The sequence below is a fragment of the Fusarium oxysporum genome, chromosome VII, assembly GCF_013085055.1.
Source record: "Fusarium oxysporum Fo47 chromosome VII, complete sequence".
NCBI lineage: Eukaryota > Fungi > Ascomycota > Sordariomycetes > Hypocreales > Nectriaceae > Fusarium > Fusarium oxysporum.
The window spans coordinates 1964492-1980942 of NC_072846.1; the positions used below are offsets into that span (position 1 = coordinate 1964492).

The following is a 16451-nucleotide window of genomic DNA, read 5'->3' on the forward strand; positions in this document are numbered from 1 at the left end:
TACTTAAAGCATATAGCTAGATTACTAATACAGTTAGTTCCTGAGACCGTAAAGATCATGCCTAACCTGCAACACTTAGTTACTCCAGAACGGAACAACAATAATCATCGTCATCTACTAGAGTCATATGTTTATCATCTCTATATAGAATATCTGCTTAACTTCCGCCTATTTATTATTCTATTTATCACACAGATCTAGTCATGATGACTCGCTTCTCTACCTACGAGAGCGGGAATGACCCACAAGAGCAACATAGCCAACTCACTCTACCCCCAGCAAAGCTGCAGAAGATCGAGAGGCCCGGACTTTTATCACAACCTTCCGGAAGCAGCCATGATATGTACCAAGTGTGGTTTTGCTTTAAGTCCCAAACGTGCATCGGAGCACCCGGGCAAGCACGGCATTGCCAGGTGCGCTCGCTGAAGCCTCCCACATGGCACTCTGTCAAGGTTGACGACTTGTGGCTGGTAAGCGCCTCGGCTAATTTACAGTACCGGTGATCTAGACCTCGAGGGGGAGAACCGCATCGCACCTGTTGCTGCCAGCCTGAATTTTGGACCTCGTGAAAAAAGCAAGGCAGATTTCAGCCGCAGCAGTCTGGCGTGAACTTGGGCATTGTGGCTATCAAACGAACTTCCAGCTGCGTCCGCTATTCGACGCCACCAAATCAAGTATGGGAGGATCATAGGAGACGGAACGGTGATCAGACATGCGCCACAAAGTGTCTAAACCTCATCATGTGCGGCTACCCCAGTACAATATTAAGGAACAGACTCCCTCCTACTCCTGTACTAAGGTCTACTTGTAATTTAGCAAATTACGCTTTTCGTCCGTGCGCTGACCCCTTGTCTCGATTATCTTCACAAAATTACATCCTTTTTATCCGTGCACGTTGGTTAGGGTTTGAACGCGGCACTGCCTCTGCCCCGACTGCACAGCAACCTGAGGAACTCTAGTATGTACTGGTCTGAGCGTAATACCCCTCACGATCACATGCGGGCAGATCTGGTAGCTGTGCCCTATCAGAATCGCTAGGCGAATAGCATTTAAACTTTGTCAACCCGCCGAACCTACAAAGTTAGCCCTACTTCCGTTAATTTACGGAGGTAAGCTATCTCTTTCGACGGCACAAGACTGCCACCAGGGTTACGACAGGGGTCGGGAGCCAATCAAAATGACCATGACGATCGGTACTTTCATCCACATCTAAATTGGCGTGTGATAGAAGTACCAACAGTCGGCATTGCTATATTACATACTTTGCAACTCACGCATTTCCTGATATTGGCTGCAAATACCCTTTCTTTTTCCTTCCTTTTTTGGAAAGGTCGAAGCTGCCCTTGTCGGAGACCTTTGCAAGCTAGGCAAGGGGAAGAGCTTTTTCTACCTCTATAGACATGATTGATATCTCTTTGTATGTGATTTTGCCGTGCTTCTATATCCTCGATGTCTTCTTCCTTCCCTGACCGGCTTCTCTTCCTTGTGCCGCCTCCAGCAGCATATATGTTAAAAAGGGCATTGCAAATACACTCCTTCCAAGCTTATAGCGTGCTGTAGGGCTTCCAATGAGGATGCCGGGTCTTCTTCTGTAAAATGAAGCTATTCGCAAGTGCGACTTCGAGGAGGAAATTCCAATGCAACGCTTGCCAAGGACCGCGGCGGAATCGATGCTCATACGTTGTATAGGACCTGATCTGATCACCGCGATCAACGTGATTCATTTCATCATTATACTGAGCGGCCACAGAGGGAATAGGGACTATCTTGAAGCTATCACCGTTGAAAATCCGCTGCAGTTGTTGTGCCTCTGCCTTCGTGCCTCTCTTAGCCGGCAGCTTCCTCTTTTTTAGTGTGCGGTCGTGAGAGGCGCCGCTGTGCACAGTTGAAATGAAGAGCATCACGCTGCTATCCTTCCAAGCGATTTGGATGACCTAGGGGGAATGAAAAGAGACAAATTAGTAAGGTGAATACAGCTAAAAGTTGTCTATACCTGTTTATCCGGCGTCGGGATCAGCATGAACTCATTATACTTCAAAGTCATGCCGTTAGGAGCTTTGCCGGTCTATTTTATCCGCTTCATCTCGGCCGTGATGCCGCAGTTAGGGCGTGCTGTGCCTGTAGCACCAAAGCCAAGCTGCCGAAGAAGGCGGAAGAGCTGCGGTGACGAGAAGAGGTTATCTGTGAAGACGTGATATGTCTGAGGAAGCAGCCTTTACACTAGGTGAACCACGACGCTCTGTGTATTGCTGAGAGGGATCTCATTCTGTAGCTTTCCCCTCTTGCCAAGCGGTTTCGGCGTAGGTAGGTTGACGATAACAGCGGTGTATGGTGATGACTTCACGTGCCAAAGCCACTGTAGAAAGAAGCCCTGTTGCGCAACAACCCAGACTTTGAAGCCTACTGGCGTTGGCTTATTCTTGACAAGCGTTGTCTCTTTCGATCTGCCTGTAAACGGGATCATGCACTCATCTACAGTCAGATTAGTCCCTGGAAGAGAGAGCTCGGTTGATACCTTCTGTATGTGATTAGACCACTCTTCAGCCGCTTGGAAGGTCTTTGGAAGATCACCCTCATCCCTTACATCGACTTTTGTGTAGTTAAAAGAGCGAAAATACCGGCCAATCAGCTAAAACCTCCGTAACGGCATGAACTTAATGATCGAGTAAAGAGGGCGCTGATCTCCTAGGCTAGGTGCCTTCCAATGGTCCTTTATCGTTATTTCTCTATAAATACCTAGGTAAATAAGGACCCCAAGCCATACATAAGCCGTTAAAGTAGAGATGCCTTCCCATTTGAAAGTGTTCGGAAAGGGGGGGTATTCTAGTTGCCAATAACGGCATTTTCAAGCAGGTAATCGACCCAGCTATTGGTGTATTCAATCCATGACTGTACAAGGGAAATAGGTATAAAAAGCTGGAATAATTCAAGTGGTTCCTTGGGCAGAGGGTTGATCTTAAAATCACGATATTCTAGGTTGAAAAGTTGAAAATCATCACCGTGGCCATCATCGGGCGGAAAATTAGGCACACTGGTGGGGCCACTTAAAGGAGGGGTATCAAAACTGTGATCATCTAAGCTATCTTGTATCTTTGAAGAGCTCATCGTTTCAATTACGACAGGCTAGGGATCATTTGTGTGAGGATTTTGATGAATTTGGTGGTGAAAAATCAAGCAGCTGTCTGACGAGAACTTCATGTACCCCGTAGGTACTAGCGTGGTTAGTCAGCTAAGTGGGGCGAGTGACCTGCTGTAGTCTTGTGCCACTCAAAGAGATTACCTGTTGAACAGGCACCTGATGTCACGTGCAAGCAGGGATACTTTAAGATTACAACCGAAATGGTAAACCCACTAAGGGGCAGATTTCAACAGAATATAACAAAAAATATACGAATCTGGATCAATGGACCGAATACACGTAATGTCGGACAACAATATGTCCCCAACATATCTCAGGAGCCCAAAACGTTGATTGAGTCGAAGAAAAGCGAGAAAATGCCCTTGAAAAGCCTCAACCCAAAATTATGTCAAAGCCACTCACTAAGATAAAGGCTTGTACTCCGGAAATATCAACATGACAAGCGACATTTTGCGTCTTGTTAGATAAGCTGCCCCTCTGTTTTGTGCGAAGAGTCTTCAAGATGACAGAGTTGAGCTCCGAGGCACTTGATAGGTACAGAACGTATCTGATGAAACAAAAAAGGGTTACCCCCAGAAGACTGTTGAGGCTTATACTTCAATAGTATCTTCAACGCTGCGATAGGTCCGCGGCACATCGGGGACTTGGGCTCTTGAGTCCCCAGGGTCCTCTACTTCTACCCCACTACTACGTCTCCGCTGACGAGTGCCCCGTCTCTGTCGGTGACCTTCGGCCTGTTCCCTCAACCTCGCATCCTTTCCGTACTCGTACGTTCCTTAAAGCACCGCCCACGATATACCGACTAACCGTCACAAGCACTTTTGTGATTAATCGCCGCCATACGACTATCAGTATTCGACCCCAGGTATATGAACCCTTCTACTGTCTACCGCAGCAGCCTCCGCGACCTCTGGGCCGGACTATTGACTTGGCAAATTGCAGGAAAACATTCCACGAGACGCTATCTTCCTATCTCTGTTTGAATTCATCGGCTGCTAAACTAGCCAACTCCTTAAGAACGCATCGCAGTTAACACATCTCTTCCTGGATCACGTCGCGGCGACTACGCCAAAAGTGCATCACTTTTTCAGCAACCACGCCTCTATCGAGAACAGCAGATTCACCCTGTAACCCCACTACAAGACACTCGACCGTTGCTAGACGTCTCCCGACCGTCTTACATGGTCGTCGAACCGTGGAAATCTTACTATAATGTAGCCTGACGATGGGCATACTCGGAATTCTTGCGTTATCGACAATTAAGCAGTCCTATTAGGGTCTCGCTCCACGTCCCATATGCTTACGGGGGCTAAGATGCCTTTAAAGCAGAGCAGTTCACATAAAACCCCGCCACCACCAACCGATCATTCTCTCCATCTCAATTCCTTTAGCGGCAGTGATGAGACGGTGCCAAGCGATCCACTAGAGTGGCATAACGACTCAAGTTATAACGTGACCGCCAACAACAATGCTGTAGATGGTATGCACCACCTATAGCGGACTTGTAGTAGTTTAGAAAAAGACTGATGCAAAGCTATAGTTAATGTCTCCCTCTTCCGAGAAGAATCTGATTTATGGGATACGGAGAAGCTATTGCATACTCGATACCAGGTCGCCCTCCTGTACCCATCACGGCGGACAGCAGCAGCGTTGATGACTACCGCAGCGTCATCGACGACCTAACGCTAGAGATTCAACAGCTAAGGAAGGAACTCAAGCGCCATAAGCAACCGGGTCCGGCCTTGCTCCATCAAGACAAGCTATTTGAGATCAAAGTCTATGGGCTGCCCCAAAAGAAAAAGAGAGAGCTCGAAACCATACTGAGAGACCTTGCCGCGGATCTCGATAAATATCCAGAGGCGTCATCATCTCAAAAAAGGAAAAGGATATCCCCCAATAATCGCGATCACATATACTCCAAACCTGGGATCCAGGGCAGTCATGCTCCCTCCTCTCCATGTTCCAGCCTCCGGCCGGCTGACTCCGCCTACGCCTCTATGTCGGCCGGTGGCGAGTCTTCAAGAACGCCATTTAACCTCCCCATCTTGCCTTCAATCAAATCATCAAAGGACAAGGTAGAGGATTATCTACGAGATGTTCCCGACGGCCTGTACCCACAACACGTAATCATGACAGACAAGGAGCGGAAGAATCCCGTTGTTCGTCGTCTCGAACAGCTCTTTACAGGCAGAAGTAACAGTTCCGATATCTCGAAGATGCCGCCTATGCGGCCGGGTGGTAACTTCATTGTGGCGCGCGTTGTAGCGGATGCACAGGTGGCGGACTCATCATCCACCCACGAACCACAAATTATTGAAACTGAGTCTATCCGAGAAGCCAGAATCCTCTCTCTAAAACAACAATCTCGCGCTTGGGAAAATCAGTGCCATTCAAGTGACCATGGGTCGACTTCTGATCCCGATATGGACAATATGGAGACAGGAGGCAATGACAAAGGCTTGGTCTCGGGTACCAAGCCGTTTCCCCCACTCCCGCTTCTGCCAAAACAGCGACCAACGCGACTTTGTGATTTGGACCCTGATCGTGCTCAGATTCCGTCTGAGAATATGAACTATATCCGACATTTGGACCTACTGTCGCCCGACATATTGCCTGGACAGCAGAGTATTCAGGATGTCCACCTAGACGCTGAAGGCTGGGTGTCCTTGAACCTGCTGTACAACTTGGCCCAGCTCCACTTGATCAACGTAACTCCTGGCTTCGTTCGCTCCGCCGTGTTAGAAATCAGCAACAAATTTCAGCTATCCACTGACGGGAATAAAATTCGATGGCGAGGTGGATCCAAAGGTACCAAGTTCAATAGCCACAGCTCTGGCTACGACTTGCAAGAAAGTCCTTCTGTCGACGATATCGATGGTTCAGAAAAGAAACGTAAGCATCAGAAGACTGGCCCATTTATTAGCAGTGAATCCCAGTCCAGCGGCTCAAGTAAGAATGTGCCTGCATTTGACCCACAGCTTTGCGCTCGAGTTGACAGTTTCCGCTACAAGCCACTGTTTGCTCAGTAGGATTCGTCAGGTTGGCATACTTCCCAGGGTGGGTCGGTTTGCTCTGCTATAGCCATGGACAATGATAGTCCTGGCGTGTCAGGCTTGGGCTTGAATTACTCCGGAGGGTCGGCTGGCAAATGGCAACGTCACGAAGGTACTATCACATACTATAGCGGTGCACCTTTCTGCACTGATTTATCGAGTGATCCAGTTGATTTATCACCAACCACTCGCACGCCCTCGAGCGCCCAAAACCGAAAGGATGCTCAGTAACCATCAGACTTCGCTCGGTCTGCTCGACGAACAACATCTGGGTCCTTCATCAGCTACCGACCGTTGACGGATCGATGTAAAGACATGTTTCAGCTGACCTCAGTCATGGGCGAGGATAATAATGAAGTACAGGGTTTGACAAACGATGGGAGTGAACAAAGCAGCGATATCGAGCTGAATTTAATTTGGAACGACGATCAGCAGCACATGTCGCAGCAGCCCCTGGAACCCTGCGGACTCGGCGGTGTTCTCCCCGATGATCACTTTATCGTAGTTGTCGATACAAAGCGGCCCAAGCAATATATCCTCCCACGGGCTTCCGAGTCTCACACTAGGAGGTCGAACGAAAGCATAGAGGGGATCATTCATCGACGGGCGGCGACGTTAACCTTTTGCCCTGTCCCTGGCGGTTCGGAAACAAAAAAAACCGAAGAATCACCGTCTATCGGGATTAAGTATTTGTCATGGCGTATCAAGAGATTGACACAAGTCCCACTGCCAGCACCTGCTATTTTCTTTCCGCCGTTTAGCACTGATAATTCCACGTCTGGCGATGACGACCTGTCTATAGATGTAGATAATACCCGGTCGTCAGAAGAGTATGTGAACCGACGGACGAGCCTAAATTATTCTAACAGTTACGCTAATGGTGTCGATGTTAGCAGCGGCATTGATGCTGGTGAAGTTCCGGACGGATTGTCTCGGGACTAGAACATGTACTGTATTAGTCGAGAAACTTCGGTGAAGATTTTACCAGGACAGTGCCTGAAAGACTCATAATCTTTTCACAAAGACAATTGCAGAATAAATACTCCGAGGACAAATTTACCCTCAGGATTTATTAATACCCTATGTGTCTACTATTCTAGTCACTGCTTTTATCTTCGATATGAATGTGATGCCAATGAGGGCATAGTAAAAAATTCATGTCTCTGCGGTAATAATGGGTGGGGTCATGCTATTCCCGGCTACGGTTGACCTTTCTGTCTGGGGTTCCGGCCTCACATACAACCAACGGGTACGGTAGACGCAGAGGTAATCTTGTCATTCATTCTGGGCATCGCCAAACCCAGCTGCCGACGGTGAACTTGGATGAAATTGTGAAACACATACAACGTTGCCGTATTAAAGAATACGAGGCACTTGGAACATGGCTAGCGGTGATCTCATTTGAATTGAGCGATCCTCAGTTGATGCGAGTGTGTTTTCTCATTAAAGAGGCATAGGCTGGTCTATGAGATTTATATGACGTAAAAGCTATGCATAGGTCGGATGATTTAATCCTTCTGCAGCACATGATTCGTCCATCTGCAAGAAAAACACCAACAGGAAACGAAGACTGACATCAAAAGCGGAGGGTGCCCTCCGACGTTCCCCCGAGCAGGAACTCGCGCGGCTTGCGAATCCTGCCGAAAGAAGAAGACGCGAGTAAGACCTCCCTCAACTTGGTTATTGGTTCTATCAAGAATTATGCAACACCAGTGTAGTGTAATGGCAGTAGGCCTATGTGTAGGCGCTGCATTGAAACGACCACAGTTGGCATCTACCGCACCGATGAGAAGAAAAAGAATATATTATTAGACATTACGTGTATTCGGTTCATTGATGTGAATTGGTGTATATATGTTGTGTTCTGTTGAAATCTACCCCTTAGAGGTTTTACCATTTCGGCTGTAATCTTAAAGTATCCCTGCTTGCACGTGAGGCCCCAGCACCTGTTCAACACATCCTTGAAACTTAACTAACTGCTGTACCAGCTGACGTCTAAGATGTTTCACTCGATATTCATGGTCTGCATCAACGGGTGATGAGGTTTCCATAGTGTGGACCGCAGCCATTAGAGCTAGGTTTTCTATATTACCTTCCGAATATCCTGAAACTAGTAATAGTACTCCTGGCACTTTATTACTCCCCAAAGGGGACCCTCCTGGCAAACATGGCTCTAGGGGAGAGGTAGGCGGAGGAAGGAGATGCGAGAAATCTGGACCATCAAGTTCCGGAGCGTAACGTCAATCTCTGATAGCATAGCAGCACTCTCAAGTCGATGATCAGACCGTTGGACCGAGGCTCTACCATCGACTTGAAGTGAAACAGGGGTTAAGGATAGAGTACCCGCGTTATAGAAGTGAGCATGATGCTCAGCCCTTTTGTCAGAAGTTGCTTTCTGCCGCTTTGCTCGCCGTTGTTCGACGTTCGCATTCGTTTTATCCTGAGGAGTAGCGTATTGGCGTGGTCGTCCGCGCCTCTTACGTCCAAGCTCAGAACCAAGTGACTCATCCATACTCGAAGGCTAAACAGGTGCTATTTGGACGTATAGAATAGATGAGAAGTTTAGGACTGGCAGGGATAAAACAAAACAAACAAAGTACTTACACAAATACATCCGTAAACCCCCTAAAGTTACAGATTTGGAGATTACTTGACTAAACAGACTTAGCGCGGGTATGCAGTGCGCTAGCTCGTGGAAGGACTAGTTTTAACCACGAAATTCTGATTGGCTATGGGCTGATGAAGCGACGACGACATTCACAACTAATACGAGCGATAACGCCATAACGAGAGCAGGAATGAAGATAAAAAGAGTTTTTATAATATCTAAATGACCTTGAGACTGGGTATAGTGTATGGAAAGTAGTTTTGGTCAGCTCCCTACGCCCATGTCTAGTCACCTTTTTCATGATGTCTATGGTATTTCCGACGCTGCAAATTTGAAATGTCTTCACCTAGCCTGGGACGCGAACAACCATGGGGCATATACCTCCCATTGTTATAAGAGTTTTATCTCGCCCCAAACCTGCCAAGGCTTTCGAAGCGTATACTGAACACATCGTCATAGTACAGAGAATAGCAAAGGTGAATTGGAAAAACGAGGAATGCTGTATAACTTGCTTTCAAACGAAGAATGCAAATTTCTTTCTTTCATGCTGGATATCCGATAACCATAACCCCCCAAAACCTATCGTGGATTTGCATAGCTCTGTTTATGGCCTGACAGCAAACCCTCTCTTGCAGCAATTGGCCCATCGTAACCCGCTGGACAAGCCCCCGCCTCCATGTAGTTCTTAGCGTCCCCCATGTATGGTGCTGGACTCGCCGTAGGTTGCTGCATTGGAATGGAAGTCGGATTGTATAAAGTGACCATCTTGCCATCCACTGCCAGAAATTTCTTCTTCTGGCCTCCAGACTGTAGTGCTACATCAGGCGTGCGTAGAATATATCCAGGCTTGGTCTTCCTTGGCTCTGATGTTGTGTTGATCAAGTTTGCCATGAGAGAGCTGGCCCAGTGCGCATCTGCAAAGATTATGAGGCCCAGCCAGAGAACGATGGCGAGTAATAGGGCCAGACAGCTCAGAACAACTTGGAGGTGAGACATAGCCACCGTAAGCCTGTCAACGGTGATCTGCACAAGAGACGGATCGATGCTGACAGTATATGCTCTTGCGACGAGAAGAGATTCGAGAGTCTCGGAATTATTCCTAATCCAGGTCAAAACATCGTTGTTAAGCGACTGCGCACTGATATTGGACCGTCCATTGCCAAGGCCGTAAGCAACCATGACAGCTGCTGTGTCAACTTGACCAAAGAATCCAGGTTTGCCCCTGGCAGGTCTGGATCCAGCACAATCAGTGCGAGTGACCCTTCCACCAAAAGCCTCATTCTGGAAGTTCGATCTCTCACATTTCTCAAAAGGCTTTGGTGCGTCAGAAAGGGTCTCGGACCTGATGAGGGTGATATTCGTGGTGGTGATACTGATGAGAGAGTACATAGTCGTCCCATTAGACTCCGCAGTATAAAATCCCCAGTTACTTTGCAATGCAGACTTATTGCCATTGTCGGCTGTATTGGCGCCGAATTGATAGCTTACCTTTCGGCCCTGTGCATTCATCATACTGTCCACAATCCGACCGGCAAGCGTATTCTTTCTTTCAGTCTCATTGGCACTCCAAGTTCGTTGAACAAGATCAGTAACTTCTTCCCTGGCAAAAGGTGTCCCGACAGTTGTCAACATGGTGGCTTTGAAAGTAGACTGGCTGAAAGTATGGCGTCTCTTCTCTTTGGTAATGGTAAAGACTTGGTTCATGAGAGCTGAGCCACCACCTCCACCCAGAGAGAACCAGATGTTATCCTCTCTGTTGGGCAACATGTATCTCGAGTCTAAAACTGTATCCGTTGCATTATTCCAGTGGATCTCGGGTTTACCGGCTGCAGTTGCGATGAGGCTGGTGGAGAAGACATTATTGAATGTGCAATTCCAGGCGGCAGATCCGTTATCAAAGAGCCAGCAAGGCTCGAAAGTTTTGCCGTCAAGGGCGGAGTTAGGAGGTACCATGGAGCCAGTATCTGGAGACACAGACAAGCCATCACTATCAAGCCAGATGCGCGCACCAACCCCTCTCTCTCTTGCAGGCGCCACGACCTCTGGCAGGTCGTTATTGGTCACTCGGCCAGTGAGTGTGTAGTTGAGGCCTGGGACGAACAGGTCAGCGCCAATAATTTGTGGAATCTTCTTTTCCACATCTTGCAGTTGGCCCGAGTCGAGAGAGAGCTGGACAATATAGCTAGGATTCTCGTTTCGCTGGTGCTGGTAATCGGCGATTGTCACATTCGATGCTCGGAAGATATAACCCGGGGAATCCAGCGCCCAGAGGAGTGTACCATAAAGTCCCAAGACGATGTTGAGAAGACTAAAGGCAAGTACGACCAATCCTGCACGCGATAAACCTCGAGATGTAATGTAGAGAGTTCGTTGAATGTAATCTTCAGTGAACATAAGGTATGATGTGAATTGATTTGATCGGGCAGCAATTAAGGAGAAGAGCTTGAAGATAAAAATACCCATAAGCAACTCGGCGCATTTGAAGATAATTGACTTGGCCGCATTATGGTACAAGGGTATCGACGATTTGATGAACGATGAAGTTGATTCGATCATCTTGCGGGAGAGGCTTGGAAGGCTAAGGCTTATGCTTAACTGAACCGAGTTTACGAACTGGAAACAGGGAGAAAGTGAACGAGGGAAATATCCTCTTGGCTCAACCTGCCCTGCAGACTATAATTCCGTCCTTTCCGCTACTTCGCCGCTTAGTTGCAGTAATATCTTCGCGCGATATCCTTATACAAGCTGGTATTTCCCTCGGTGTAAATGGATATCTTAATGCCACTTAACAGGCGATTACTAAAATAGTGTTCCATAATTGGTGGGCATCTGAGGTAGTGCTAATCATTTCCGTATCAGGCTAGCATTGGCTTTCAGCTGAGAGTTGAAAATCAATAGTGTCTGACAACACAGGGGGAAGAGCCAGGGGTCCTCTAAGTCTAGACTCGCCGAATAACGCTAGTGAAGCCACGCGCCTCCATTCAAGCCTTTATTCACGCTTAGGTCGCGTAAGAAACTTGAGAGAACAGAAGGACGTATTATTAGGGGCAGACTTTGGGCCCAAAACGAAAACAGTCCAATACTCGTAGAGAACCATAAGCGCGATGGTAAGGGCCTCAGAGAGTGCCCAGAGCGATGGCCATGTGGAGTTTGTGATATGTGCTTCGGGATTATCTGCGGGGGAATTGGAGAGGGCCTACGCACGCAGTCTGTTCTGGCTTTACACTATGATTAGATATGCAGTTGCGTTGCTGCACCTCCAGCAAATATGCCAAGGTGTCAGTGACGAGAAAGGCAATTAATTGAGGGCTTCTATGAGGCTCTTCTGTAAGGCTGAGGATGCTTTTCTCGTTGTCAGCTATATCAGTAGCGCATATCATGGCAATCGCATATAATAAGCCCTTATTACAGTAAAAAAAGATAAATCTTAAATATAAGTTAATACATAGGAATATATACCTATAATTTATATATATCTCGCATATGCACTTGGAAATAACTTATCTCGAATAGCTACGCGACTTGGACATCCAGTGATTCTGCACAGACTAGATAAAATTAGGGTCCAAAAGTCTCTGGACGCTGCCCCACCAATATGTAATCCACCAGATAAAATCAGACTGATCCTCAATTGTAAATTCGTCCAAAACATTGACAAATCATGCCGCAAAAGAATGGAATTTTATCTATCTTATGCGTAAATTGACAAAGAAACCATGAGTTTAATGATACAGTTAAAGCTCTTATTGTGCAGGCGGTAGAGAGCGGGAGGTCATTGCGGGATGTCGCTCGCGAGGCAAGATGTTCACCACAAACGATCTCGAATATTGTTCAACGCTGGAAAATTCACCAAACACTGGACAATTTACCAAGATCTGGGCTCTGGGCGTCCTCGAAAACTCACAGTTCAGCAGTTTCGGTATGTATTAATTTCACTCAAACGCGACCGTCGCATCACATATGAAAAGCTTGTCAACTTCTTAGGTGGTCACATCTCACGAACAACAATACGCCGAGTTATACGCCTCGATTACGGTCGCAAATAGAAGGCTATGCAAAGAATACCGCTATCTAAAGAAACCGAGCGACAGCGACCTTTATAGTGTCAAGCTTGGAAGGAAGATTTAGATGAATTGTTGGAGGTTCGTCGTTTTGAAGTTGGCGGATGGATGCCGCTCGGGAATGTTCCACTGAACTGATGACTTCTTCAGGTCATTTTTAGTGATAAATCGTCAGTTCAATCGCAACCAAATTATAAGCGAGGCTGGGTCTTCCGTAAGCTGATGTAGTGTAATTTCGAGTGATCGATTACGGAATAGGTCAGGCCAGCGAGTATGTCGGAGCCATGGTATCGTCTCGTTTGGGTTGATGACTCCGGCCCGGCCGCGAGGACTGCTCCCTAGCTGCAGCTCCGGCATTTCCATCACTATTCAAGCCTAAATATTATTTTTTCGTTTACTAAGAGCTGCCTTTAGAAGCTTGAATATTCCTAAGGACTATGCTCTCTATGAAATTTGAGCCTGACCTAGGCGCGCATCTTCGACGCGCTGTTCGCGTGGAAGTCCATAATTAAACTTTAATTATAACGTAGTTGATAAGCGAGTTGGCCAGATAAGCGAGTTGGCCAGCATACTTTTCACCTAAAAGCTATTATTTAAACAATTATTAAAAATTTAAATTAAGCTTGAAACAGCTAAGATTTAAATAACTTATATTTAAGTCCCAACATAAGCTATATTAATTCTCCTAACGTATTTCCCCATCAGTCCGTACACCCCTAGACCCCGCACACTTTTCCCACCAAAAGCTAGTATTTATAACTATAAAAATAAAATACTTATAAAATAGCTATTTAAATAAAAAGGATAGTTTTTAGACATTTAAAGAAAATATTTTCTTATTATAATATAAAATATCTTATATATAAGTTATTACTTAAGTTATATAAGCTTTAATATATAGTATTTTTACTTTTTAAAGTATATTTAATTTATTAATTATATTAAATAATATTTAAAATAATAATATTTCTATTATATTATTTAACTTTTAATAAATATATATAAAGAAACTTATTTTAAATAAATAAGTAATAAAAATATTATAAATAAATTAAAATTAAGTATTTAAAACCTATTTAAATTTATTTTATAAATATTTAAAATATTATATATATTAAATATTATATATATAAAATAGCTTTAAAACTAAATAACTTATATAAAATAAAAGTTTTATAAAATAAATTTAAAGTAACTTATAATTTTAAAATTAAAACTTTCTTAAGGGAATATTTAAGTATATAAGCTTAAAGCCTTATATTAAAGTTAATAAGGCTTTTAAAATACTTTTTATTATATATTAGTATTTTAATTTATAGAAGTTAAATTATTTATAAGCTTAAAGTTATAAGTATTTTTATAGGTATTTTTATTTTTATTTTAAAATCTTAAAATTTATATATTATTTAAAACTTAAATATTAAATTAAATTTAAGTACTTATTAAAATATTTTAATATTTCTAATAATAAATAAAGGCTAAATAAGTTAATAAAAATAATATAGAAATTAAATCTATATTATAATAATTAAAAAAAGCCTATTATATTTAAATTCTTAACTTTTATCTTAAGGTTATTATTTAAATGTATAATAAAAGATTATATTTTAATAATATAAATTGAAAAAAAGTAATATTTATATAACTTAATTCTTAAATAGCTTGAATAAGAAAAAGCTAAAATTAGAGATTTTTTTATATATTTTTAAACCTTTATTATAAAAGCTGAATTTTGGTGGGAAAAGTGTGCGGAGTCTAGGGGTGTACGGACTGATGGGGAAATACGTTAGATTTAAAAAAAAAAAAAATCCTTCATAGCTATAAACTTTAAAGCCTATTTATACTGTAAAGTACACTGTATTTTAAGGTTTTCTATATGAACTAACGTATCTCACCACCACCCCGCCCCACCCCCCCAACACCGCCACTTCGCGATAGCTTCATTTCAATTGCATTAGATTACGAATTTAATTTATTTCTCAAAGAATATAGCTTTAAATTTAATTCTTTTTTAGATACCATTTAAAAAATACCTACTCAGTAGTCTGTGTTTTTTTCCGCTTTTTCAGACGTATTTCTGCAGCTGGTTCATTATTTAACTTCCAGGTATTCCTTTCAGCCCGATCACGGGCTGAGATCAATTGTGGTATATCAGGAAAAGCCTGATTGGGATCAAAAATGACCTGCGAGCGGCCGGATGGCCTCTGAGCAGCTTCTCGAGCTCTTATGATCGCGATTGCCTCGTCTTTGGTGCAGTTTTCGGCTATCTTTTGATCGAGGGACTTGCCTGCCTTCCTGAGGATTAATCTGATGTCCCTTTGCACGTTTTCTGACGCCCAATTCACCTTTAAAAGCAGTTTTTCAATATCATGACTGGATGAAGGCGTCGCGAAGATATCATCGCCCTGTGGAGCTTGGATTGGTGGTGTTGTAAGGGGGTTTGAAATCACGGATCGACGCTCTTTGGGCTTCAACTTCAACACTGCCTTCTCAACGTCGACAGGATAAATTCCAGATGCTTTAAATGCATTCAGGATATTGTCCTGACTGAACGCTTTATTGGAAGCTATTTTATATGCAGTTGCGAAGATCTGTTTCTGCCGAGAGGATGTCGCCTCGTATGTATGCATCCCGGCCGTCTCAGCTCGATAATACCTCTTCAGAGCTGCGAAATTTCCACATCGAGAGGTTGAGTGATATGAGAAGAATGCGAAGGCAGCCAACTGAGCCAGACCTTGTTCATATATCCCTTCTTCATGAATTCCACAGAGATATGAGTCTTATGTTGGTCCAGGACGAGAAGTCTCCATTGTGATGGGTCTTTGGCGTCGTCTCAGGGAGAAAAACATCATAAAACCACCGTAATAGAATCTCCGTATTGCTCCAGCCCTTCTCACTGCATGTGTATTTCCAATTAGGAACAAAATCGCCAAAATTCTGGCCCTGTGACGTTTTTCCTGTATATATAATACACGGGGTTAGTCGCTGACCTGTAGCAGATATAGTCTCGAGGATTGAGATCCAAGCCGAGGCGTCAGACTGTGTCTTCTCTGACGAAGTCGTCAGGACCGTTCCGGCAACAACCCCGGCCAAAGACTCCCCTTCTTGGACTCCAGTTTCGTCGAGATTATACATGCGGTCTGAGCCTATGGATAACTCTTTGCAAATGGCCCGAAAAATTCTCATTTCACGATCAGGTATATTTAAAGTCATTTTAAAAATTTGGAATTAATTGAATAAGAATTGCAACCGTGAGATATCCGCGTCATAGATGCTATCTCTTGGTGTTGAGACTATCACCAATCGGGCGGGGTGGTGGTGAGATACGTTAGGTGTTCCAGCAGTACTCCATACCCGCCATCAATTCCCAGAGCCGTCCGTTACCTCCTTCGCTGCCCCAACCCTGCGTTCTCATAGTCTGTAGATAGAATGGCTCAAGAATAAGTTTGATTTCTGCCAACAGTCTCCAGTCATCTCCCTTCAACATGTCGGCCTCCGGTAGCCATTTCTCCACTTCTGGGTGGACCAAGAACGTTCTGATGTCTCCCTACTTAACGAGCGCTCGAGAGATCATGAGGTAAGTGGAGTTC

At 44.6% G+C, this 16451-nt stretch overlaps 2 protein-coding genes across 2 annotated transcripts; one reads left to right on the plus strand and one right to left on the minus strand.

The window, feature by feature from the left end:
• Positions 1 to 4453: 4453 nt before the first annotated feature.
• FOBCDRAFT_295975 (frequency clock protein) lies at positions 4454 to 7134 on the plus strand (the record flags this gene model as incomplete). The annotated part of the gene is made up of 9 exons (XM_059611876.1): positions 4454 to 4619; positions 4751 to 5799; positions 5833 to 5862; positions 5902 to 5954; positions 5994 to 6129; positions 6169 to 6200; positions 6237 to 6419; positions 6477 to 7022; positions 7062 to 7134. The coding sequence occupies 9 exons, from the start codon at positions 4454 to 4456 to the stop codon at positions 7132 to 7134; spliced, it is 2268 nt and encodes a 755-aa protein (XP_059467558.1).
• Positions 7135 to 9104: 1970 nt separating this feature from the next.
• FOBCDRAFT_227806 (uncharacterized protein) lies at positions 9105 to 11408 on the minus strand. The gene has a single exon (XM_054705762.2). It carries the CDS (start codon positions 11354 to 11356, stop codon positions 9380 to 9382), a length of 1977 nt encoding a protein of 658 aa, XP_054561737.1. The 5' UTR covers positions 11357 to 11408; the 3' UTR covers positions 9105 to 9379.
• Positions 11409 to 16451: the final 5043 nt, after the last annotated feature.